The sequence below is a fragment of the Haemaphysalis longicornis genome, unplaced genomic scaffold (genome assembly GCF_048455015.1).
Source record: "Haemaphysalis longicornis isolate Haplotype H1 unplaced genomic scaffold, Haemaphysalis longicornis Haplotype H1 scaffold_4, whole genome shotgun sequence".
Taxonomy (NCBI): Eukaryota; Metazoa; Arthropoda; class Arachnida; order Ixodida; family Ixodidae; genus Haemaphysalis; species Haemaphysalis longicornis.
In genome coordinates this window covers 56,124,431-56,148,199 of record NW_027526361.1, presented here as the reverse complement: position 1 = coordinate 56,148,199, position 23,769 = coordinate 56,124,431, and the positions used below count along the sequence as shown (strand labels likewise).

Below are 23,769 nucleotides of genomic sequence, written 5' to 3'. Positions count from 1 at the left end.
ACACAGACCGCCGTCAGCACACGCTACACGTCCCTACAAACCACACACAGCAAGCACACTGCAAAGGGCAGCCCTTGGCGTCCAAAGAAAAGATTTCCCAGACAGGCAACTCTGATGGCCCAGCATTGAAAAGGGTCGTGCAACACGTTACGAACATGGCAAATATGGCAAATATACTGGCGCAGTTGTGTGCTGAGGCCATCCCGAGTGAATATATATTTTTTTTGCCAACAGCAGAAAGTTTATTTATGCTGTAAAGCCTGCCTACTCCTTCTCTGCACCTATTTGAAATCCCTGCCATGCGACAATGCACCCCACATCATCGACAAGAGATCCCTGTATCGATCGGCTTTCTTCAAATGCTTCCGGTGGTGTTTAAGTGTCATCACTGCAATGTGTTACTGCCTGGAGCTCGCTTAGGTGCAACAGCGTTTCACGTTTGTACATTTATAAGCACAACTCATCATACACCTTGTGGTAAGGCCAAGTGTGTGCCCTATGGATAATAGCTGTGTAGGCTTCTGTGGTCAGCAGTTCATTTGCAGGCTGCAGAGGGGTATGTCCAACTGACATCGTATCGAGCAGTGCATTTACCAAAACATTTGGTGCAGTTGGCCTTCACCCGCTTAGTAACTGTGCTTTGCCCCAAAATCAAAAAGAATTAGCTATGCAGACAAACTGTAGGAAAAAAGTAGGAAAAAAAAAAAAAAACGAACAATCCGATAGTTACTCACAACAGCCTTTGCTTTTACTCTATATGTCGGAAGCATTTCAGAAACTTGAAAGCACAGGCTTTGCTGATTGATGCACTGATAGCTACAGACATGACCCCTTCAGGATATTCTCTGCTATGCTGGTCATTCACCCTGAGCATCCAGCATAGCATACGATGGCTTTTGTTCACATTAAAATGTTCTGCCGACATTGCTGGTACATAAGGAACCTATATGACCGAAACTCGTCGGCCTTAGTAGTTTTCTAACTTCACTGCATGCACAATCGATGGCGCCACCATCCTGAGCCGCTCTAGTGAAACGCTTGCAAAATGAAGGCGCACATGGGAAGTCCTACAAAGATGTACACACGACCAGGCCATTCATCATCCTTAGCGAGCTAAACTCAATTTTTACAGAATTCAAAGTGATGATCGAGGGAAGAAAAGAAGCCAGGAAACTTTTGATATGCAATAACTCCGCTAATACTGATTGCATTAATGACACTATTGCACGAGTTGATTATTTGAACTGTGTTGCGTGGGACCATATGTGCTCAGTGGCATAGTGGGAAGGGGTTTCAAGACCCTTTAGAGGTACATGTTATGCACAGTTGACAAAATTCTGAACAAACCGAACGTAAAACCACAGCTTGCCAAAATGTGCTTTCCATTTTGCTGTTTCACTAGCCTCGCAGATTTGAAAAGGCATTCCGCACAGGAAAGCCTTGAAATTTGTTTTTCAATTACACTTTTATGTTGAGTGCTGATGACAAATCTACACAAGAGCGCATTAAAAAAAAAAGGGAAATGTTAACTAGAACTCATATGTTAGTCTCTTCTGAATGCATAACAGAAGTACCAGCTTGTTTGGCATTTTAGATTCTATAAAAATGAAACTAAACTATAAGGCATTTAAAAGCTAAGCTAATATTTGAACAGGTTAATTCATGTCAATGCTACTAAAATTACTTGCTGCATCCAAGTAGTGCAGGCCATCCCATGACATGTGGGAGACATAAAAAAAAGAAAAAAAAAGAAAAAAAAAGACACACTTAAAGCCATAATCGAGGCTTTACGCAACAAAAATATGCCTGGGGCAAAAAGACCACTATAGGCCACCATTGCAGTGTAGTGGATGGCTGCAAATTAAACCCTCTGGAGGTCAGTAATGTGCTTTGAAACGTCAAAATGTGAGTGTTCTTGTTTTCCATTAGAAACACTCCACCAGCCAATCGAACCTGTGGCCTCATGCCCACTAACGAAATGTCAAACCCAGTAAAACATTTCACTGCCCCCCCTTGTATACTAGCAATGTGCAACTTGCCGAAAATGGTTACGGTTAACTGTGATGTTACGGTATGCCAGAGGTGCGTGTGCTTCAGATAGCAAAATGACCTGGTGAAGTGCAAATGCAATGCAGGCCCGAACATGCACCAGGAAGTAGTGCAGTCAGTGCCACCCACCGCGTGCCAGATGCCAGCCACATGCAAAACGATGCACCCAGTCCACAGACACCCAGCGAATAATTGGCTAGCAGTGCACCAAGACAAAGGAAAATCGGCATGCGAGAAAAATACCAGTTTAAGCGGATAAAAACCTACTTTTCAATTAAAATGCACTTGAACTTTCAACATGTAGGGAACTAACTGACAATTTTATTATGAACAATTAAATGAAACAATTGTAAATAACTCTTAGAATGTAAAACAGGATTAACAGCGGCTATACACTATATAGCTGCACAAGGCAGAAACTGGCGCTCATTTATGTGGACTTAGCATGACTGAAGAAGCTAAGAGATACAAACAACAAAATAAAGCCCCCCCCCCCCCCCCCCCCCCCCCTTCCCCAAAAAATAAGGCACCTGGATCCAAGATCCGACATCTCGTAGCCTAAAAGAGAGAAGTGTGCCCAAACAAGTGTGCAGCTTAGCATGTCAATAACAAGGCATGTGCGGCTTTGTGCACCCCATTCACAATGACCCCAGTGTATACATGTGTCCAGTGATGGAAAGAATACTGCAGCAAGGCAGTGTCCAGGAGAGCTTGTGCCAGGTAGGGTGCAAAGGCCCACAGGCACCACCCCTTATGTGCAAATATGTTTTACTCACTCCAAACGTGGAGAGAGAATGTGGCGCGCATGGTTCAAACAAAAACACTACGTGGACGGGGGACAGAAGACGGGAGTGAAACCTACCCAAGTTGCATGGACGAAGAGGCAGTCATATCGCTAGGCACCAATTGGAGATGCATGTGCTCTAACTCCACGGTCCGAGCATGCGAATTCTGCATTGGTGCCATTCACGGCAGACAGATGGCAAGGCATGAGATTTACTGATCGACCACGATGGCCTCCACAAGAGGGGAAGAAGAGGAGAGAGAGAGGGAGAGAGGGGGCAACATGCAAACCAGCATGCCAGAACGCACATCGAGGATTACTAAGGGGAGAAAAGGGGACCAGCAACGCTGGGAGCCTGGGGATGAAGCTTCGGGAGTGAAAGCACAGAAGAGGAGTCGTCTGCATAGCAAGGGGGTGTTATGCAAGTAGCGACAGGAACATACACAAGGAATGCCAGTGTGCCGCGAGTGTAACCCCGCCCGCCCCCAAGACAAAGCCACTGAATGCAGAACTACTCGAGCACTGCTCTAGGGGGAAGAAGACATTCAAAACTAAAGTTGTGCTCAACACTGGAGTACAACACATCGCCCTCAACAGCAACAAAAGTTGGCCGCAGGTTTTGTAGAACGCAAGAATAGCAATTACACGAGGAGCACTGCGTTAGCACATGTATCAGTTACTACCCTTCAGTGCTCAACGCAGGAACAGTACAAACACAGTGATCCAAGGTTTAGGACAGAGCTTGGCACAAAAACACATTATAGATCCAAATTTATGACTCAATAGAGCGCACTAGAAACATGCTTGCAGGTTTTAAAAGCTTACAGTGTTCAATCCTGAGCCCATTAGGGCTGCTAAGCAAGGAATTACTGCCTTCAAAATAAAAGCCAGCTTTCAAAGCTATGCTATGCCGAAATTTAGCGGCATGGCTGCTAAAAACGAATAACAAACGATAAATCAAATCTACTAAACTAACAAGAGGCTTAGAAAAGCATTTTAAGTGTCAAAATAATTACTGCCACAGGCAAAATCCGCAAATGAGAAACACCACAAGCAAAGATGTACCTAGAATCAAGTGTGCATACATCTTTGGTTTGAGCAAGCAGCAACCATCATGCACAGAAATGCTTCAAAAGTGCTGCAGTACGCCAAGCTACAGAAAATATGCCACAGACACATTTGCTACTTTGTTGGAAATCAGATGCTGTTCTTGATATAGGAGGTGGGCACACACAGACCATCCTTGGTGGGTACAACAAACGATAATGTATGTACAGGAACACCTGTTCTAGAAATCAAGTAACAGGTGTTGGGAGCTTGAATGTTGAAGCATTGTACATGGAGAGCCCGACATATCAGCATGTCCAGGCCAGCTAACGGTGTTGTGTTAATACGCACAGTAGAGAGCACATTATTCTTCAGCGTGAAAAAAATTGCGCCAACACTTATAGGCCGATAAGGTGGTCCTCCCAAACTTGCATTTGTCAATATCAGCCCAGCAAGGCACACACAACAACACATGCTACCTAGCAACTACCGAGAACTTTAAAGAGAAGCCACAGTACTGGTGCTCAGCTTTTTCTAATGCAAGGAAGTTCATAACCACATGTATGCGTGAAGAGCTGCTTGAGAAACGATAAAGAAATGTTATGAACTCTCCTCTTATAATGCTGGCATATGCCACCAGTTTCATCGTAGTGCCCACAATTGTTCTGGTGGCAACTAATTCCTAGCGTTACAATCAGCAATGTTAGAACACGTCCCAACTACACCCACGTCGCACATCTGTTTACATAAACAGTTAATTGTACAACAAAACTAAACAACACTAACAGCACAAACCAACAGCAAAATTAGAAATTCCAACCAGTAAGTGGTCCAGCTCAGTAATAAGAGACATATGCGCAACTGCAGGCGAAATGATGAGCTAAATAATCACTATCAGTAAGTCAGTATAGCAGCAGCGGGCCTGCTATTTACAAAAAAAGGGACAACTGGGGAAGGCACAAGCAAAGCAATGGGTTCCAATATTCCATTGCACATTACACTTGGAACTGCATGCCTGCATTAAGCTGAGAGTGAAAATGCTCGCAAAGACTGCCAGGAAAGGAAATTTCTCTAGCCTAGAACAATTGATTTATTATAGGGTTTAATGCGCCGAGGTGCGCCATAGTGGAGGGCTCCAGATTAATTTTGACCACCGGGGGATCTTTAACGTGCGCCGAAATCTCGCACGCATGGGCATTCTTGCTTTTCGCCTCCATCAGAAAAGCGGCCGCCGCGGCCGGGAATCGAATTTGCATCCTTTGGCTCAGCAGCACAATGCCTTAGCCACTGAGCTACCGCGGCCAGTCTAGAACAATTGAGCCAGTGACTTCCTGCCCAGTAGTGCAATGCTTTGCCCACTATAAGCCCTGGCTCCAGTCACTCAGGCTCCTTTCATTGCAGAATGGGCACAAGAGCAAGCTGTCATTCAAGGTATTAGTGCAAACTGCTTTTACCACAGAATGCGATGCGTTCACTGCTGAAGTGTTCCTTTCACCTAATAACGGATTTAAACTACATTTTTGAAATTATGTAACACTCGCATATGTGATCGTGGTGCTGCACTGCAATGGGTTTCTAGTGAACCATTCTGCGTACAGTACAAAACGCACTGTGCCTTCCCCCTCCCGCGGAAGTTAAGGAGGCGTGCCAGCCAGGGGCCAGAGCTCACCCGAGCCTGAGGGCCTGTCCGCCAGCCCTGAGGCCCTCGTCTCCCAGCAGCATGACGTGCTCTTCTTGGGCGTTCGGGTCGTGCATCTGTGCACGGTGATGAAATTCCGCCTGGTGTGACAAACGCGCACCCGCTTTGTTGTGGCTGCTGCTGCACTCTCTTCTGCCCCCTCGGCCCACACACCAAGGGGAGGGGGGAAGGGAAGGGAGGAGCGGTTACACTACTACTGGGGAGGGGGAGAGAGAGAGAAAAAATGCATATCCAAGGTTTGCCCATCCTTCGCAGCCAACTCCACCTTCGCTAGTGAGAGCGGAACGGAATGGCGGCTCTCCTACTAGCTCCAAATATGCCGCTGGTTGATTAAGCAGAAAAGGCCCTGACTGCACTTCATTTCTTATATCACACAGACAAGGCCTCAAGACATGAGTTTCAATTTCAAAACATGAGTTTCAATGAGTTTCAAAACATGAGTTGTTTCACCAACTGCCTGGTCTCTTTACAAGCACTGCGTGCTTAGATTGACCAGAAAATTAATCCTGTACAGAAGATGGATAAATAAAAATGAAATGAAAAAATGAAATGAAATTAAGCCCCCCCCCCCCCCCCAGACCCCCTCCCCCTCAATAAAAACAACAAAAAATCTGTAATAGGAACATTTTGGCCCCAATTAAGGAACTTATGTGCAAGCTAAAATGTAAGGTGTCCGTTTTCTACTATGGAAATTCTGTAACTCAGAATTTAAGGAAAGCACCCTTCAATGTTGAAGGGTTATTTGAATCCCTAAAATCACCGCACATCTAATATGCTATCCCAAGAATTTTTGCAAGAGGGGCAGCTGCTGGATAACTCCCAGCTAAGCATTAGATGCTTAAACATCTTAAAATTCTGCCTAACCCATAGAGCTCATTCCACATTTTACAGACTCAAGCTGTATTTCTGCCACTATGGGGTACCATACCTAGGTAGTGGCAGCAGCAAGTCGAAGCAGCAAGTCACACTGGAAGATTAAATGTACTAGACTAGGGCTTCCCGCTTTAGGCTGTGCTCTTACCAACTGGGAGACAATCACGGCAAATCAAACTGCCCCCTAAAATTAAAGCCATTTTAGACAACTACTCACGTGTGGTTCATACTACCCCTTAAAATTTCTAAGCGAGTTGGCTGAAACAAAATGGGCAAGCCTACGTAAAGAAGAAAGAGCAAAGAAAAGACAAAGGCCGAAATTGTGAAGATTGACAGCACAAACACAACAAGCCTGACACAGCACACAGAAATTGCAAATGCCAATAGAAGCATGCAGGCATGCAATGCTTTATTCCCAGAAGCATGCACGAAGAATACGGCATATACAAGCTAGTGCTATCACAATCGTCACAATTCTCGAAAGCTGTCCAAACAGGCTTTAGAAAAGTCTTCGCACAGATGTACCTTACCTTATTCTGGTAGCTCGGATAGAACCTGTGCTGAAAAACTTTATCTCATTCCACAAAATCCTCGTGACTGCAACTGCCCAAAGTTTAGTTTTACATATTTGCAAGATGCAAAGTTTCTGCAGTTTGGGAGAGAACTACTCAGGGCTCCCTTCGATTTATCCTTGTTCCTACAGCTGGTTTACCTCCCCAAAGGAATGGTTGCACCATAAAGTTTCATACAATAATAACTAGAGGGGAAACTGGCGCTAGTGTTAATGCGAACATGGCAGCGGCGCTTACACTTCAATGAGAATGATGGGTAGTTCTGGAACCGGATTGCGTAGGATCGAAACGGGCCTCTGGCTGCACAAACTGTGTTTTTTTGACAAAAATTGCCCAGTTCTCCGTTTAACAAATTACATTGCGAACAAGAAAGTTGGTGACGAAAAACCGGTTTTGTACGAAATAAAATGGTGTGTTTAAATAAAAGCAGACGCGGAGTCGAGGAGGTTTGTGGAGCAGGTTTGCCATTTGCCGCCAACTACAGCAGGACACGGATTCTTTAAAAACTATTTGTAAAAGTTTCGGCGCTGGTGGTTTGTAATAGGAAGCGAAAAGTTTTGTGCTCATAAAAAAAAGAAACCGATTACCTTTGGAGAAGTTATTCTTCCCTGAATTACTGACATTCATCAAGCTGTGTTCTTATCAGCCACCAGGACTGCTGGTCTACGCCGTAGGAGCCGGCGTTCGCACGGAAGGTGTGGCTGTTCCAAGCGATTTGCAACCGTCGTCAGCTTCGACAATACATTGCTCTGCCGAATAAGCAGCGCCGCAACTCCTAATTCGCAGAACTCTTCACCGCACAGAGTGCCGTCATTTGTGTTTTCGTGCTCGCTGCGCCAGCAATGACTTGATAACCCACCCAATTCACAACTCTGGTTATAAAACCTTCCACTCAGGGCAGCGTCAGTGTGCGCGCGGCATACAGTTCAAGGAGAAACGTATTTTTGATAGCTTCTTCCAACACCCCGCGTAGGCAAATGCGTTCATGTAAATCCAAAACGAAAACGAAACTGCCTGCAATCCATAGTAACTTCCTCAAGCCACTGAGCGCCAATCTGATCGCAGTGCCAGATTCCTCTCTAGTTGTTATTGTATAAAACTCTATGGGTTGCACAGGCCTTCTCTAGAGTAACTTAATAGGACAATGCAACCTGTAAATCTCAACTTGTCTAAATTTTCCTGCCCTGCTCAGAACTCGAACTTCTCTCCAAAACTAGAAAACTAGCATTCTAAAACAAGCCTCCGAGAACAGCCATCACTTCTAAAATTTTGTGCCCTCTGGTGTTAGCATTTCCTAATTGCAAACATGTGCCTCCCCTAACAATGGAGTATAGAGCTTTCTCCGCAAAAGCTTATATACAGCCAGAACATAGAAGTTGAGCGTACGAAAAATGCATCAAATGAAATCAAGCCTTTGATATGTTAATCTGACAGGAATCAGTTACCGTGACTTCAGCTACCTGAGAGCGCAGGAACCGATGCACCTGGTTCCGTTAAAAATGCAGGTACAGCTAATAAATAGCATGCCAGGATGAAACACTAGTATTCAAAGCACACTACTAAAAATCGGCTAAGAGAAGCATGGCAATTGGGTTAGATCTTGAAAATAAGATAGGAAAACTTCTAGGGGTTATAGAGAAAAGCCATAAAGCGGCCGAGAGAAGGGAAAAAAGGTAGATCTACAGGGAGAGGCAAGAAGGGCAGGAGGAGGAGAGGGCCTTACATACGCGGCGACAAATCTTGGGCCAATCACACAGCAGCTCGCGGCATCATGCATGCAACCCGGCGCCCTGAAAAAACTGCAAGAGAAGAATCTGAAACCGTGCACAAGTTGCGTCCGCTACAGGGGGCAGGCCACACGTAAACACCCGAGCAGGTCGCCACACTCGTCATGCCCACGGCTAGCTCACCAACGATCTCGCTCGGCGACGACAACTCACCAAAACGAGCCCGTATAGACGGCACAAGCCCCTTCAGTGGCACAAGACACATGCACACACCCACGGTGAGGCAGCGGCTGAGACAGATCCACAGCTGGCTGAGGGGAGGGGTCGGGGGACCCCCGAGCCAGCGTGCGCAGCACTCTCACTGCGACGAAGCACTCCGCTGCCTTGAGAATTATCAGTCGCAGCAGACAACGGTGTACACCACACGTGCATGTGTCGGCGGGAAATTTAAAAAAGAAAATGCCACCTTGACCCGCTCCCGTGATGCTCAGAGGAACACACGTTTCTTCTAGTCAAATGGTGTGCAAGGGCACAGCGTCTCTGCTCGAAGGGTGTAGGAACAATTACGACACCTTGTTACTTTACAGTATGCTAATCGGACGCTTACTTCATTTAAAAAAAAAAAAAACACTTTGTACGTAGCTTCAGCATGACTGCTGACCAGCAACTGCATGAAGCAGAAAGGAAGATCTTGGTCAAAATACAAAGGCAATAAGGAAAGCGGTTTCAGGCCTTCGCGTGCTTAACTTTTCTGAGTCTTCGATGTGAACTGACCGCTGCACGGACCATGCCTGTTCTAGAGTCCATGTGCCAAGATGACTAGAATAGGCAGTGTAGAGACCTTCTAAGCCCAGGCCTCATTTTTTGTGCTCCATCATGCAGTCCCCAGTCTGAAATTCTGGCCCACAAAATACTGTACCCTAAACAAATGCTGCAAGCGCTTTTTCGATGTTGCTTGCATAACACAGTCTTCTGGAATGCTAGTCGGGCATCACCGACACCGTGGTGGTTGCAACTCACGGGCAAAACAACGTGCTTTCGGTATGCCATATGTGACCTGAGGCAAGCAAACTGTTCAACGCAGGCAACTGACCCACCAACAGTCACAGAGATAGGTCATAAGAATGCACTACCCCAATTTTTTACCTACGCCCTCGCTTTCTGAATACGTCAAATAAGAAACGGACATTCGTCTAGAGCATCTCTACACCTGGAAAGCAGTGACGCTGCTGCCCCTTGCAAGTGAACACAGTGACCTCAGCAGCACAAGTTTCCACACTGTTTGCATAACTAAAAGTGTTGCGTTCAAACAAGTATGCACCAGCATGCAGTAAAAGCAAAAAAAAAAAGTACAGGGGCAACAAAAGTACTCTGTGAGCGGCGGCAGCAGCAGCAGCGGCAGTGGCATGCAAACACTCCCCCATACTGTTTTGTGCCCCCCAACAGGTGACAGCCGGCCAGCAAAGTTTGGCTTCATTCCCCACAGTTTGAGAGGCAAACGGGAACCCCAGGAGGCAGAAGAGGGCAGCGTCAGAGACAGAAAAGCAGGTTAGTTGCACATGGACAAGGCAAGAGACAGGAGTCAACAAGCACGACGGAAAGAGAACAACAGCGAGGGGAAGAAGACACTCTTCGGAGCAATGTCATCGCAATGTCTTGGCACCACATGGCAAGCAAGCAGCAACTCAATCACCGAGGTCCCCCTCCCACCACAAACTCCTGTCACGTGCCTTGCCTTCCACAACGCATGCCCTCCCAAAACATTACACAGCAGTGCACTTCAGATGAGAGGCTTTGCTTTCTGCCCATTCAACTCGCATTATGATTAGATATTTACAACTAGCTGCAAGCAAATACAACAGCTTTTATAAAGACTGATCTCATAATGGCCAAAGCAAAATGCACTTGGTCACACGCAGAGAGGAGGGCAAGTTACACTGGTGGCTCATGAACGATTCCTGAAGCGCTTACAGAGGAAAACGTTACCATAGCCGGAGACCAATCTAGCTGACAAAGTTGCTGCGTGCTCACCAGTGCTGGCCAGAACAAAGTTTGTAGAGGCAGGTGGAAATCGCAAATTTATTTTAAGCCCAGTCAAGTCCTGGCCATGTATTAGTTCTGGCAAGCAGTTTGTGCCGTGAAATAACATCTGCATCTGAGTGACGTTAGTCAAAGGCCAAACGGAACATTTTACGAATCAATGGATAAAGGCTGAGGGAACCCATCACAGTGCAAGCATGCTCCTACAGGTGTGACCAGCATCAGGTTCCGGTAGAAAGACCTCCCCAATTCAGGATGGCATTTGCTTTGGCCGCTAAGCAAGGCTGAAATTTTGTTTGCTGCAAGTTCTGCTTTGCTGTCTATACAGCCAACGCAGTTGTCAGTTACCTAGCATAGAACAATAAACTTATTGTGTAAGTCGTTTCTGGGGTGTACAAGGCTGACTGTGTGCGGTGTTAACTCCGTTCAGTATGTAAATCTTGGATTTCCCTGTCTGATCAGGTGGAAGAAACTGCAGCCTGGTATCGTTTAGAGCACTGAATAAAAATACACTGGAATCTCGTAAAACTGTACCCATATAAGCCGTAGTTTCTTTCTATATGTAGTTAAGCCGATACCCTGACTCGGTTTCCCTTTAACCTAATGCATTTGGATAAACCATAGTGCCGGTTAGTATGTACTTTCTTCACGTCCCCGTCAGGGACGGTTTAATGAGATTTCACTGTAGATGAAAAATGGCAAAATTTCGGTACCTGTTTGTCATGAGGAATTTGAGTTAACATATCCCACAGTGATTGCATGTAATTTTAATTTAGACCCCAAAACCCTATTTTCGTCTGCTTTTCCTCTGGATCCTTCAAATCTGTATTTGTAGTTACGGCGCACCCAATTTTTAATTTCAGCTTGAACCCAAGCCCATCTTCAAAATCTGCGTAGTTTCTGACCACATTTCCCTTAGAGACTGGCCTCAAACATCTACTTATATTCGAAGCAAATCAAACCATTCATTGTTTGGAACACAGCTAGATTTGAAGTTGATTTTGGCTCCTGCTAATACAAAATTAGATCATTTTTTCTTTCCATGATACTTCACACAGCGGAAGTTCGCAGATTGAAAGTTTGCAAAGCATAAGAAAAGACTGCCTGATGCTGCAGTAATTAACATTACGAACTGGACACCTGCTGTTTATTCCATTGAAGAAGCATGCATGCAGAGAGTGGTACGTTAACACCCAGGACGAGACTGAATTTAAAAAGGAAATTTCCAGCTACCTGTACCGCAGATATCTTTAAAGGAAACAGGAGAGGAACAGCACAATAAGTGACACAGCAATGTTAGAAAGAACTGTCACACAAAACCAACAAAATGGGAATAACAACTAATAAGAACTAAGACAATTCTGACGGGACAACAGCAGAATGATAACAGTGGACTTTTCCTCTGCCTCGAGCCATCAATTTTACGATTTGAGTAGCCCTGTAAGGCCTTTCACATTGCCATCATTACATGCCCACCCCCCTCCCCAGCTATAGGCACAGTGTATTAACGGTTAAAAAGCTCTTCCCACCCTGGCTCCGTCTTATTACCTGACCGAGATAATAAGAAACCAATTAAAATGTGCTGTGTTCTGGTTTTTTAAGGCCCAGATTGTTTCATTCATTCATTATAGGGTTTAACGCGCCGACGCAATGCAGGCGATGAGGCGTGCCGTAGTGGTGGGCTCCAGATGAATTTTGACCACCTGGGGATCTTTAATGCGCGCCGAAATCTCGTACACACGAGCGGTTTTGCTTTTTGTCTCCATCTGAAAAGCGGCCACCGCGGCTGGGAATCGAACCCGCGACCACGCAGATTGTTTAAGAGCCTGAAGAAAAGACCACTGTTATGCATCAGCACAGGCTTCTTATAAATCAGCATTATGATCTTCACTAGAGAACAGAGGCAAGGCTACTCCTCCAAGATTACCTCGACACTACTTTTCAGCTGAGTAGCCAATGCTGGCTGTTCTCATGAACCCCCGAGCTCTTCTACAGTAGCATTAACAAGCAATTTGTGTTGTTCCCTGCATGTGCTTAGAATAATAAACAACACTCAAATGTTCCCACAGTAGACAAAAAAGCTGCCACCATCCATTTCAGCTGACAGCTAATCTAGATGCTAGTTTATGCTAAGGCTGATTGTTTATGACAGGTTTTTGCAAGGGTTGTAGAAGCCCGTGCTGCAAACACTTTCTGTTGCAATGCCCCATCTTTTCTACGGCACTTCCAAAGGCGTCAAGGCTCCAGTGGACCAAACATATGGCTAGCTGCACATGGCCTTGCTAGCTCACTGGTCACCACTCAAACAACGGTGCATCATGTAAACTCAGTGGAAATGAAGCTGCCTCTGAAAGTGACCACAAAGATAACATGCAGCATGGCTTTTTTTGTAAGATTTGGCAGTTTGTATCTAAAATTCTGATAATGCACGAACGATGCTGCCATTACAGAAATTTGCATCTGTAAAAATACAGATTTCATTTTACCTGCTCGCTTCCTTACCACAACTACATGGGAAAACTGAGTAATGTGACGAATTGGGAAAGTTGCTGTTTGCGGCATACAGTGTACTACGTGGTTCCTTGAGCATTATGTGTGTGCATGTTTTCTAGAATAAAAAAAACAGTTAATGGCCTGTGCTGTGCGTGCCTTTATTTCCTCTGTCCTCTTGTATTTGTACTCCAATACAAGATGAGGCCAAAATTTTGTTAGGACGCATGTGTGGGGGAAGGACACGCAAAATGTTGGTATGCTGACTACATACACGTCAGGGGACAAGTAGGAACAGAAAAATCGGGTTCATGGGTGCCTAACGTAGTGAAAGCTAATGCAGTGTTCTACTTCTCTGTGGCATGGCTGCAGTTACTGTGCTTGTTTGAAAGAATGAAATGAAAACTTCGGTTTACACCTGACCAGAATTAAGCAACTGGAGCTCAACTGCATTCTTAATGTTCTAAAGGGGGCAAATGAGCAACACGACTTCCTGAATTTTGATTTTGACTGTACACTGCCAGATAACAGTGGTCGCCGTTGAAGTGTTGTGGCAGAAAAATCGCATTAAGACAGCACGACGTCCTCGAGCCGATCTTTTCAATTCGCATGTTTTTGACTGATTTCAGACAGTGACATCACTTGGCGAGTGCAGTTAAAATGCCGCCAGGCGTTGCATTCCTATCTACATTTTTCCTAGTTATGTCGCCTAATTAAATGAAGCTTGCATAAATGCTTTGCGGTTGCTGTTCCACCAAGGCAACCTTTCGCGCAAAGCAAACCTGTAGGTGGTGTCCAAATTTTTTTTTCAAATCACTGTTGGCCACTGAAAAATTCCACCAAGAAAAATTTGAGACAAAAATTTCGAATAGCCCAATTCTTCCTAGCTCCAATGTGAGGAAACGAGCAGATAAAAAGCTGTTTGTGCGGAATTTAGCTTTTGTCCCATATAGATCTCTCCAGACATTTGAAATCTTTTTAAGGCTTCTGCTGCATTTCAAGCCTTCGGGATGTACTTGACGTCTTTGGCTGTGCCACGAAAAGATTTAAGTTTATCCCAGACATTTTGCAGATCTTCACGAACGTGCAATGTTCGGGACACATACCTCATCAAAAAATGCCTGGGTCTTGCGCAGGATGTGCTTCAGCTCAGTCAGTTCGAGGTAGGTCTTCTTGAGCGCTTCGGCATTGGTGTTCACCTCTTTCAGCTCATTCTCGAGCTTCTCGAAAGTGGCCTACAGAGACGCCACAATGGAAAGCTTTTATACTCCCAGTTTGTTAAGCTGATCGGACCGTTAAAAAACAGTCCCTACTTCTATGTTTGGTGTGTAAATTAGCAAGTGAATCAACAAGGAGCTAAACGGTCACCTCCAAGTCGATCATTTCTCGAGGCTGCGGTGCCTCAGGGTTGTCCCCGATGTCCAGCATAGGGATTCCATCCTTCTTGATTTCCTTCTCCAGAAATCCTGGATACGAATTAGAGCAGGGAAAATCCTTACAGGAGGCGACAAGTTTTGCGCCTCCGAGATACAAACTGTAACCGCGCGCGTTAGGTAGCACACCGTTTCCGCGTAAATTTTCGGTTTATGAAACAACACGACGTACAGCCATTCAAAAAAGAACTCTTTTTCTTTTTTAAATTAACGGAACTCTAGACGAAGCTTCGACCTCTAGGCGTAAATTAACTATGGTCCATTCCGGCCAGACAGGTTGCTATCGGTATTTGGATGCAACTTCTCTTGGGGGACCAATAAAGCTCGAGCAACAAAACACACGTCCATACTCACGTAGTTTGCGCTCCATTTCGTCGCAACGGCGAACTTCATTGACGAACTTCCGCTGAAATGCATTGACGTCGGGGTTGAGCTGTAAAGTAAATGCAGACAAAGTTACGCAGGGAGAACCTGTTTGGAAGTTCGTGCGCGTTTTTCTACCAGTAACTACTCCGCTACACAGAAACACACGCAAACTGACACATATGTGGTAATTGGGCTTACATCTCGAAACTGGACTAAACCCAACTCGCCGAGCTCGGACACACAGCCGTAGGCCGCTTCAGACTGAAGAAACAGCTGGCATAGGGTCATTTCCTCGCTGCGGAAAAGACCCCCCATCTTTACAGACGCTACTACAAGCTTCTTCTTTGTCACGGGAGACGTTCAAACGCCCAAAAGAGCTCGTGCCAGACCGCACCCCACAGAAATTTGACGGCCCTACGAGAAACAGCAGTGCGGCAAGTCATGTGATGTGATGGCGGTCGATATCTATAATCTACCGTCTACGTATGTGTAAGAGAAATAAAGTGGGACGATCTACAGACTCCACAGCGTCTGTTGTTTGAGGGCGCTGCTATCGTTAGAAATGATTGCCCTGCAGTGCGTTTGTACGTATAAACTTTGTACAATGCACAGTGCACTATTTTATGGCGACTGCTGCGGTATATTTTAGCAAACTGCCCATGTTTTGGTTACCACGTATGCAAAAAAAAAATAATAATTTAGAACTGGAGCGATGTAGTATTGTCCTAACGACCGCAGCGCCGCTGTGACTGCGTCTCAAATTCTGCTGCAGCTGGTAGTGGCATATAAGCGCCACTTTGCAATGGTTCTACATTTCATAGAGCTACGAAATTGACTCATGATAGAGAGTTTTAGCAGTCCGTCTGTTCCATCGTGTACGTAGTTGCCGTGTTGACCGGAACCGGTCTGGGCACTTCAGCCTTCGTTGCGGTAGGGGGATTAGTTCCGCGGGCCAGCCTTCGCCGTGTCACGGTGAGGTGCGTCACGGTGAGGTGCGCCTCCTCGCCCTTCCGCGCGCGCAGGCGTAGACTGGTCCCAGTCAACACGGTAGCTACATACACGACGGAACAGACGGATTGCTAAAACTCTCTGATATGTGCATCGTAAACAAAGAAGTGCTAAAAGAACAATATGCTGGGTACGTAATGATGATATTTTGGTTTCGCAGAATGTTGTTGAAGTACAAAATAAAATGAAATAAATACATCTGCAAAATTAAAGAGCAGTTAAAATATTAAAAAAACATAAAGGTTTATTGTTTCAAGGGTTCCTCGGATGGATAAAATTTATGCCGGTAAACCACTTTTTTTTTTCAGTGCCGTGTCTAAGCGCGCGGTTGAGCTCAAATGCGCCGCCAGGCACGGCACTCATGTGGATGCAGAAATATGAAGAAAGGAATATCAAAATCCATCGTGATGAATGAATGAATTAACGACTTTATTTGGGAATGGGCTTCAGCCCCTGCGTACAGCCGAAGAGGCAGAGGCAGCAAATAAATAACACGAAGGCTGCTACCGCACAGCTGGATGATGGGAAATCCGGCATTAGCCAAGAAATGAAATATAAAATGCTAATTCCAGCAATCATGCATTAGCAAAAAAAAATTAATCAACTTTTTTTTACAGTGAAACTGTTCACCTCTTGCGCTTTTGTAGGCATCGCCCGCATACGTTTCCAGGGTGCTAGGGTGCTCGAGCCAGAGAGTTTTAGCAGTCCGTCGGTTCCGTTGGTTACGTTGTTACCGGGTTTACCGGGACCGGTCTGCGCCTGCGCGCGCGGAAGGGTGAGGAGGAAGGGCAAGGAGGCGCGGACATGGGGAAGGCATGCAGGCCCGGGGAACTAATCCCCCCTACCGCGACGAATGCCCAAGTGCCCAGACGGGTCCCGGTCAACACGGTAAGTACGTACAAGACGGGACAGGCGGACTGCTAAAATTCTCTAATGTCAGCGAACAACTAGATGGTGATAGAGGGTGCGGAGTGGCGGCAGCCGGGGCGCAAGAGAAGGTGTGGCGTCGGCGCTGCACAAGCCCTAAGGGGGAGGAGAGGTCGCGGCAGCAGTCAAGGGACGAGAAAAGAAGAGACTGTGGCGTCGGTCCTCAACAGGGGAACAGGATGCAACCCAGCAGCAGCGGGAACGCGGGAGAGGGCGAGCGCAAAGAGAGCCTCTCCCGCTGCCAATCACGTGGACACCGCCTGCCCGCAAGACGTAGCAGCATAGGTAGGCAGGCTCACTCACGAGTGCACTCATACACCCCCCACTCACCACTCATGAGTGAGTGGTGAGTGAGCCTCGCCATCGTTTAGGACTGGCGAGTGTGAGTACGAGCCCCACGCGCAGTGAGCCCCGCTCACCACTCGCGAGTACCAGCGCCACTCGTGGCGAGACCGCTACCCCTAACGCGGCCAGCGGGGCTCAGCGTCGCCTATGGATGTGACGTCGCTGCATTAGGTGGCCCCAGAGGCTTCGTCGTTCGTCGGTCCAAGCCAAATACCATTGCCTGACGACGTAGACGACATGGGCCAGCAGTCCTCGGAGGCATTTTTCTGCTCTTAAGAAGCCGACGAAACAACACTGCACCATGGATAGAAGTCACCTGACCTGCTCAACGCAAGAAGCAGAATCCTACCATTCCAGATGCAGGCACAACCCCAGTCAAGCCGGCGATGAAACCGACCAGGAACCCCAGCCTAGTTTCAAGGGAGCCAAATTCACCTCCACTACTGGAGAACGACTACAAGATGGTGATTCGCCCACGTGATGGCCTAGAACTGAGTAAAATCAACCCTTACACGCTTGCCAGCTGCATTCTGCACGAAGCAAAGCTCACGTGACGAGAAGCGTATCTCAAAATAAGGACTAATCAGGCTCAAAACATACTGGTCGTTAGCACCCCGTACATAGCGGCGGCGAAAGCACTAAGTAAAATTCAAGCTGAAGATTGAAGACACCATTTTTCCAGTAAACACCTACTGAATCTCACCCGACAGTTCCTGCAAGGGGGTTATTCACAACATCTCTCTTGACGCCACACCAGAGCAGATAATGGCGGTTCTCTCTGCCCCTGGTTGTGAGCCTCTCACGTGCAGAAGACTTGGCGAGATGGGCACAATGCTGATCACATTTGCTGGGAAGAAAGTCCATTTTTTCTTGTACATCAGAGGAGTTGAGACCATGGGTGCTACCTGTACAAGCGGACCCACGCCTTCTGCCACTTGTGCCATGTAACAGGTCACAGAGCCGATGTTTGCCCCAAGCCTTACGCTTTCACAGACGCCCACTGCAAGCGCTGTGGCCTGCTGAGACAAAAGGACGTTCCGCACCACTGTCAGCCCAAGTGTGCACTCTGCGGCGGTAAAACGTCACGGCTAGCAAGGAGTGTCCGAAACGCTTTCTTCCACCAGTCAGTAGGAGGACAACGTGAGGTCACCAAGGGTCACCGCACAAGCCGGGAGTCAAGATCCCGCTCCAGATCCAGAGGGCCCTCCAGGGAGAGAAGCAAGACCCGATACAGGTCCAGGTCCCGAGGGAGAACACCTATACGCCTCGAGCGCGGCCTGTAGGGGCGCCACTGAAATCCCCCTAGCGGCCCGTTTCAAAAGCAGGCGCGGGAGTCCCCGGCCCGCTCCCCCCTGTCGCCGTTGCTTTTGGGGCTCGTTCAAGACAGCGATTTACCGTTTGTCCGCGTTCGAAATACCGAATAACGTGGAGCAGGCACTCTGTTTGCAAGCGTGGTGTGTTCACGGGTGTATAAACGTTTATGACGCGATCTTAGTGATATGTATATGAGCGCCGGGCGTGTGTCACAGGCCGGCGTCCCGAAGCCAGCATTTGCATGCAGCTGATTGCAATTCCGCTGCCCTGAAATTTAGTGGCAGTGTCTCCGTAAGCAGTGTTTCCTCCGATGGTCATGTAGCGGCCATACACACTATGATGTAAATCGACTTTGTGCACTTAGAAAATCCAGCGGAGCACTCATACCTGACAGCACGCAAGTTACGCCTGCTAATATCACAAATCAGATATTGATCAGTACCATGAACAAGCCAATGCGGCATAAATTTCACAAACATCGTACCAAAGAAGTACGATGGATAATGCAAAATTACACTCCGGAGTCAGCACACGACGACAAATTTAATGCTGTGTCGTCTTGTCCCGAGGTGAGCGCTCGCAAAGATTCATCTGTTACATTTATCCTACGCAGAAGCGCGAAGATGGGCTTATAGAGTAATCCGCGTCCGTGACCAAACTCTTCTTCGAAACATCGTCATATGACACAGGGAGACTGCAGAATCTAGAATAAACCGAAATCAGAGACTCTTATCAGATACGACACTCTTCCAACGAGCCCGTGTGTACGAGATTTCGGCGCACGTTAAGGATCTCCAGGTGGTCAAAATTAATCCGGAGCCCTCCTCTACGGCGTGCCTCATCGCCTCCGTTTCGTCGGCGCGTTAAACCCTGCAATCAATCAATCAACTCTTCCAACGACACCTCGTATCGCTAGTGAACTGCCTACCCTGTATTCTTCAAAACATGCGTCCGCCGAGTGATCAGCCGTTCGTTGAAGGCGAAAAACAAACGAAAAGTGAACACGCAGCTTGTGTGTGTGATTACTAAAACGTTCATTCGTTGATTTCGCCCGCATTTGTAAACAACGATAGTTGAGCGTCCTCCTCCTCCTCCTCCCCCCCCCCCCCCCCTTCATGTCTAGCGAAATAGTGCATTTCGCATCTAGTTGGTCTGGTGAATACTACCTTGCTCAAACAAACGTCTTTAGCATTTCAGAGGCTGCACTCGTTTTTTTTTTTTTTAATTCCCGTACGACTATTCTATTTATTCCTGACTTGCAGACCATTCATTTTCCCGTGGTTTCATTAACTTATACCTTAGTGCTTGCTATAAAGCTTGATTGGGCACATATTTGACAACGCACGGCCTTCGAGTGTACTTAACATTTTCTCGTGGCTTATACTCCCATAAAAGGCACAAGTTTTTGTCAGCTATTGGGTTATCACATCCCCGAAACATATTTTTCTACGACGTACATATTCGAAGCAAAGCCGCATTTGTTGTCTGCGCTGCAAAACGAATCAAGCTCTTACAGTGCCAATATCAGGTCTAAACGAGGCGACAATAAATAGAATTCACTTGTGCTGACGTGTTCGAAGGTGACAGCGGTGATATGCTGCTGCCGTCGCCGACGCCCGCAAGAGCGGCCAAGAAGCGCGCAGAACCGCCTCCCCGGGCAGCTCTTGTTGGCGTTAAAACGCTCTACCAAGACGCAGCTGTTTTTTTTTTTTAAGTGCCCTAAACGCGCAGTTAGCTTACAGACGTCACCATAACAATTTGTTTAGTGCGCGGAAAGGCAAAGAGAAGCGAAAGAGAACCAAAACACTGCATGACCACCTATCAGCCACGCAGCGCTAGTCCCGCAAACGCCGCGGAGAAGCGGCGGCAGGCGGCGCAGCGATCGCGAATCTCGAGGCGTATACTGTCAAGCGAAGATCCGCTGAAGACGCCACGGCAGGGCAGGTTAGCTGGGCTCAGATGCTCTCTCCACGTGCTCAGACCCCTCGTCTCCCTCCCCCCGATGCCCTCAAACGTGACGAGCTGTTGTGGTTAAAACGCCTAAACGCTCAGCTTCTTGCCGTGATCAAACAACAACGGGAGGAAAACCGACAACTCCATAATGAGCTGCTCGCACTCAAGGCAGAAATCAGGCGAGTGATAAACCCTACGCCAGAAAAACGCAAAAAACCTAAACCCACCCCACCAGAGCCCGCAAAAATACCCTCTTCCAGTTCAACTTGCCAACCCGCCAATACGACAGAATTCCCGCTGGCACAAGATAATACCGAAATCGCCAAAACCGTAAAGCAAATAATGGTCATGTTAAAACAAATCACACAACGGTCGCTGTCACGGCTATTGGGACTGGGCCCATCCCACCGCAGCCTCCACTGATGCGACTGGCAACCGAGCGCAGTCACCGGTGTAGCAGCGTTGCCTTGCTCCGTCCGTTATCGACGCGGCGCAGAGCAGAGCGATGAAGTTCTCGAGCCGACGAAAAGTTGAAACAACATTTATACGTATACAGTATATACTAGGGTAACAACAGCGTTACATGGCTCGCACAAAAGCAACAGTGCCTCTCCACTCAGTGCCCCCGAAAAGTGCCGCCGTAAAGTGCCTCCGGGCGGGTTTTTATACCCCCAGAAGTCTGTTACAGCCGCGAGTAGTTTGAATCGCTTCAATAAGGACTCTCGCTGGCCGAAGTTTGAAATCCGATGAATGGAGGCGAGGCGGTTGCTTCAGCCGAGCCGCTCCGACGGGGAAAGGGATGATCCGGTGTCCAGGCCTTTCACGCTGCGGAAGTTCCTTCTTGAGAATTTTTTTTTCTTATAACCTCTTAAACAACCAGCACAAAGCACGCGCTCCTGACTACACTTGGGCCACTGGGTCTCCTGGGGCTCGTCGATGAGCGTAAATCGCCGAAGGCGGTGATCGAGCAGAAGCTGCTCCTAGCTGGTGCGGTTCAAGCCGCCTCCTGCTATCGCTTACGGCGGCTAAGGTCAAGGTTACATGTTCTGTCTGATACTTTTACTTTGTCTGGGAAGGATCAGATCATATTTTACTGAAATTAAGCGGGCCGCCATTCTTCAGCACTTATTTCCCCTGGAACGCTTTACCAGACGCTGCAAGTTCGACTAAGCCCGCACATAGCTAGGGTGCTCCCGGCCCGGTCGCTCCCGAGAGGGTAGGATATCATCTTACCATCTCTGTATATGCGAGTGGGCCTACACTACAGTGAACTATAATACTTGGGTATTCTATAGTTCACTGTAGCCTGCACAGCCCGCCCACAGAAACAGTACGCAGTGCATAAAGATATGCATACGGAAGAGCGAGTGTGCCAGCTTGAACGACCCACCTGAAGTGCTTTTCTACAACTTATGAAAATGCTGGGTACTTTGTTCGCGCTTAATTTCGACAAAGCAGGCTCACCGCAATGTTTCTTTAATGATTTTCTTTTTGTAACCGCCATTTATCGCTCTACATTGTGGTCATAAGCTTTTAGTGAACCGCGTGAGTATGTCACCGCAATACTGCTAACAAGGTCATATTTTGTGCTTTGTAGCTGCAAAACAACAAAAACAGGGCAACATGTTTTTGATGTAGGTGATATAGAGCAACCTTGACTTTACTTTGGGAAAGTGTAAAAAAAATCGAAGATGGCCTTTTTTTTTATTTGGCTTTCAAACCATACCAAAATGCATTACCTAGCTGCAGCACAGTGTATTTCTTTTTTAAATTGTACCGTCTTGACCACATAAACTAAACTTGGCACGAAAATTGAAGAAAGAAGAATAACAATAAAAAAATTTGAACTACCTAGCTTTTTTAGATTCCGAGAAAAAAAAGCCGTCTCATTTACGCAATTTTCAAGATGTTTTCAAATTTGGGAATTTTATTTAAGGGAATTCGCTCTTCAAGCCAAGCACGAATACGTTAAAATATTTGAGGGTATGCGAAGCCCTTACACAAATAGAACTATGGTGATAGCTGTAGTAGTTTTTGTTTTACAGTAGTAAAAGTTTCAAATTTTCCGCGAGCGCTCAACGCTGCAGTTACGTGAGCCAGATTTGGGAATTTTCGGGGGGGAAGGCAATTTTCTTTCCACAAAAGAACTTCACATATGTTTTCGCCTGTGCACGAGGAGATATATATAAAATTTCTGTCAAAATTAGATATTTCGACCGTACACGCCTGTGCCATCTCTCGTGAAAACACCCAATATAGCTCAAAATAAAAAGCAGAAGATATCTGTCAGTGACATTATACGAAGAAGCAGGCCAAGCGCAAACACTGATAAGTAGAAATGAGTATAATAAGTCACGAAGTAAAACGAATGCATTAAGGGTAGGAGTGAATAATTATTTGCTGTCAATATTTTTTGAGAAGCGGCAAATGCAGAAAAATATTACCAAAATGATCAATTCGATTTGATGAAAAGGAATTTTGATCCAATTTCTTTTTAAGGCCTCAACTTTATTAACACAGTAATTCCAAGTAGTAATTGCAACGAAATGAGCAGTCTGTTTGCCGAGATTAGTTCTAAATTTAGGCAGAGTAAGGTTACGCATTAATTGTAGAGTCAGGAATGTGTGTGGTGACTGAAACATAATCCGGCTTTGATGAGTATTCGTTGCCATAAGTTATTTTCTTTTTAATGTAGGCAGCATGGAGATCGTATTTTAGGTAAGAATCTAGGATGAATTAACACTTAAAAATGTTAAATGAACGGCTTCTATTACAAGGTGACGTCACCATTCCGGGGGTGTACGCCGAAAAGAATCGGTGGACATCTCTTCCCGTCAACTCCGCAGATCTCCAGTGACGAGGGGGCGGTCGCTGTCGCCAAAATCAGCGGAGAGGCCGAGACAGAGCTTTGAATGCGACAAAGAGACAGATTTATATAGCGCGAATTCTTAAGTGAGGTGCAGTACATGTGCAAATAAATGCATGCGAGACTCAATTCCGTAAAATACAACATAAGCGAGGAAAACGTTGAAGAAATAATACAAAATAGTAGACTTAATAAAGTCATATGTTAGGAATTAAAAATGTTAAGAAAAAAAATGGCGCAGCTTCATGGAGGAATGCGCAGCTTGCACTAATGGTG

The 23,769-nt window shown here is 46.5% G+C and overlaps 1 protein-coding gene across 3 annotated transcripts in view; it reads right to left on the bottom strand.

Annotated features, from left to right (window-relative positions):
* Vha100-1 (V-type ATPase subunit a family protein Vha100-1) overlaps positions 1-15,567 on the bottom strand; it is a 34,768-nt gene extending 19,201 nt beyond the window's left edge. Inside the window, exons 1-5 of one of the 3 annotated variants that reach the window (XM_077706808.1) lie at positions 15,279-15,567; positions 15,069-15,147; positions 14,650-14,747; positions 14,388-14,516; positions 5,550-5,659 (exon numbers count right to left, since the gene is read on the bottom strand). In XM_077706808.1, coding sequence (XP_077562934.1) covers positions 5,550-5,659; positions 14,388-14,516; positions 14,650-14,747; positions 15,069-15,147; positions 15,279-15,395 — 533 coding nt within the window. In that variant the 5' untranslated portion in view covers positions 15,396-15,567. Of the gene's footprint in view, positions 1-2,911; positions 3,001-5,549; positions 5,660-14,387; positions 14,517-14,649; positions 14,748-15,068; positions 15,148-15,278 lie in introns of all 3 variants that reach the window. The other 2 variants (XM_077706810.1, XM_077706809.1) reach the window with 2 other exon arrangements.
* Positions 15,568-23,769: the final 8,202 nt, after the last annotated feature.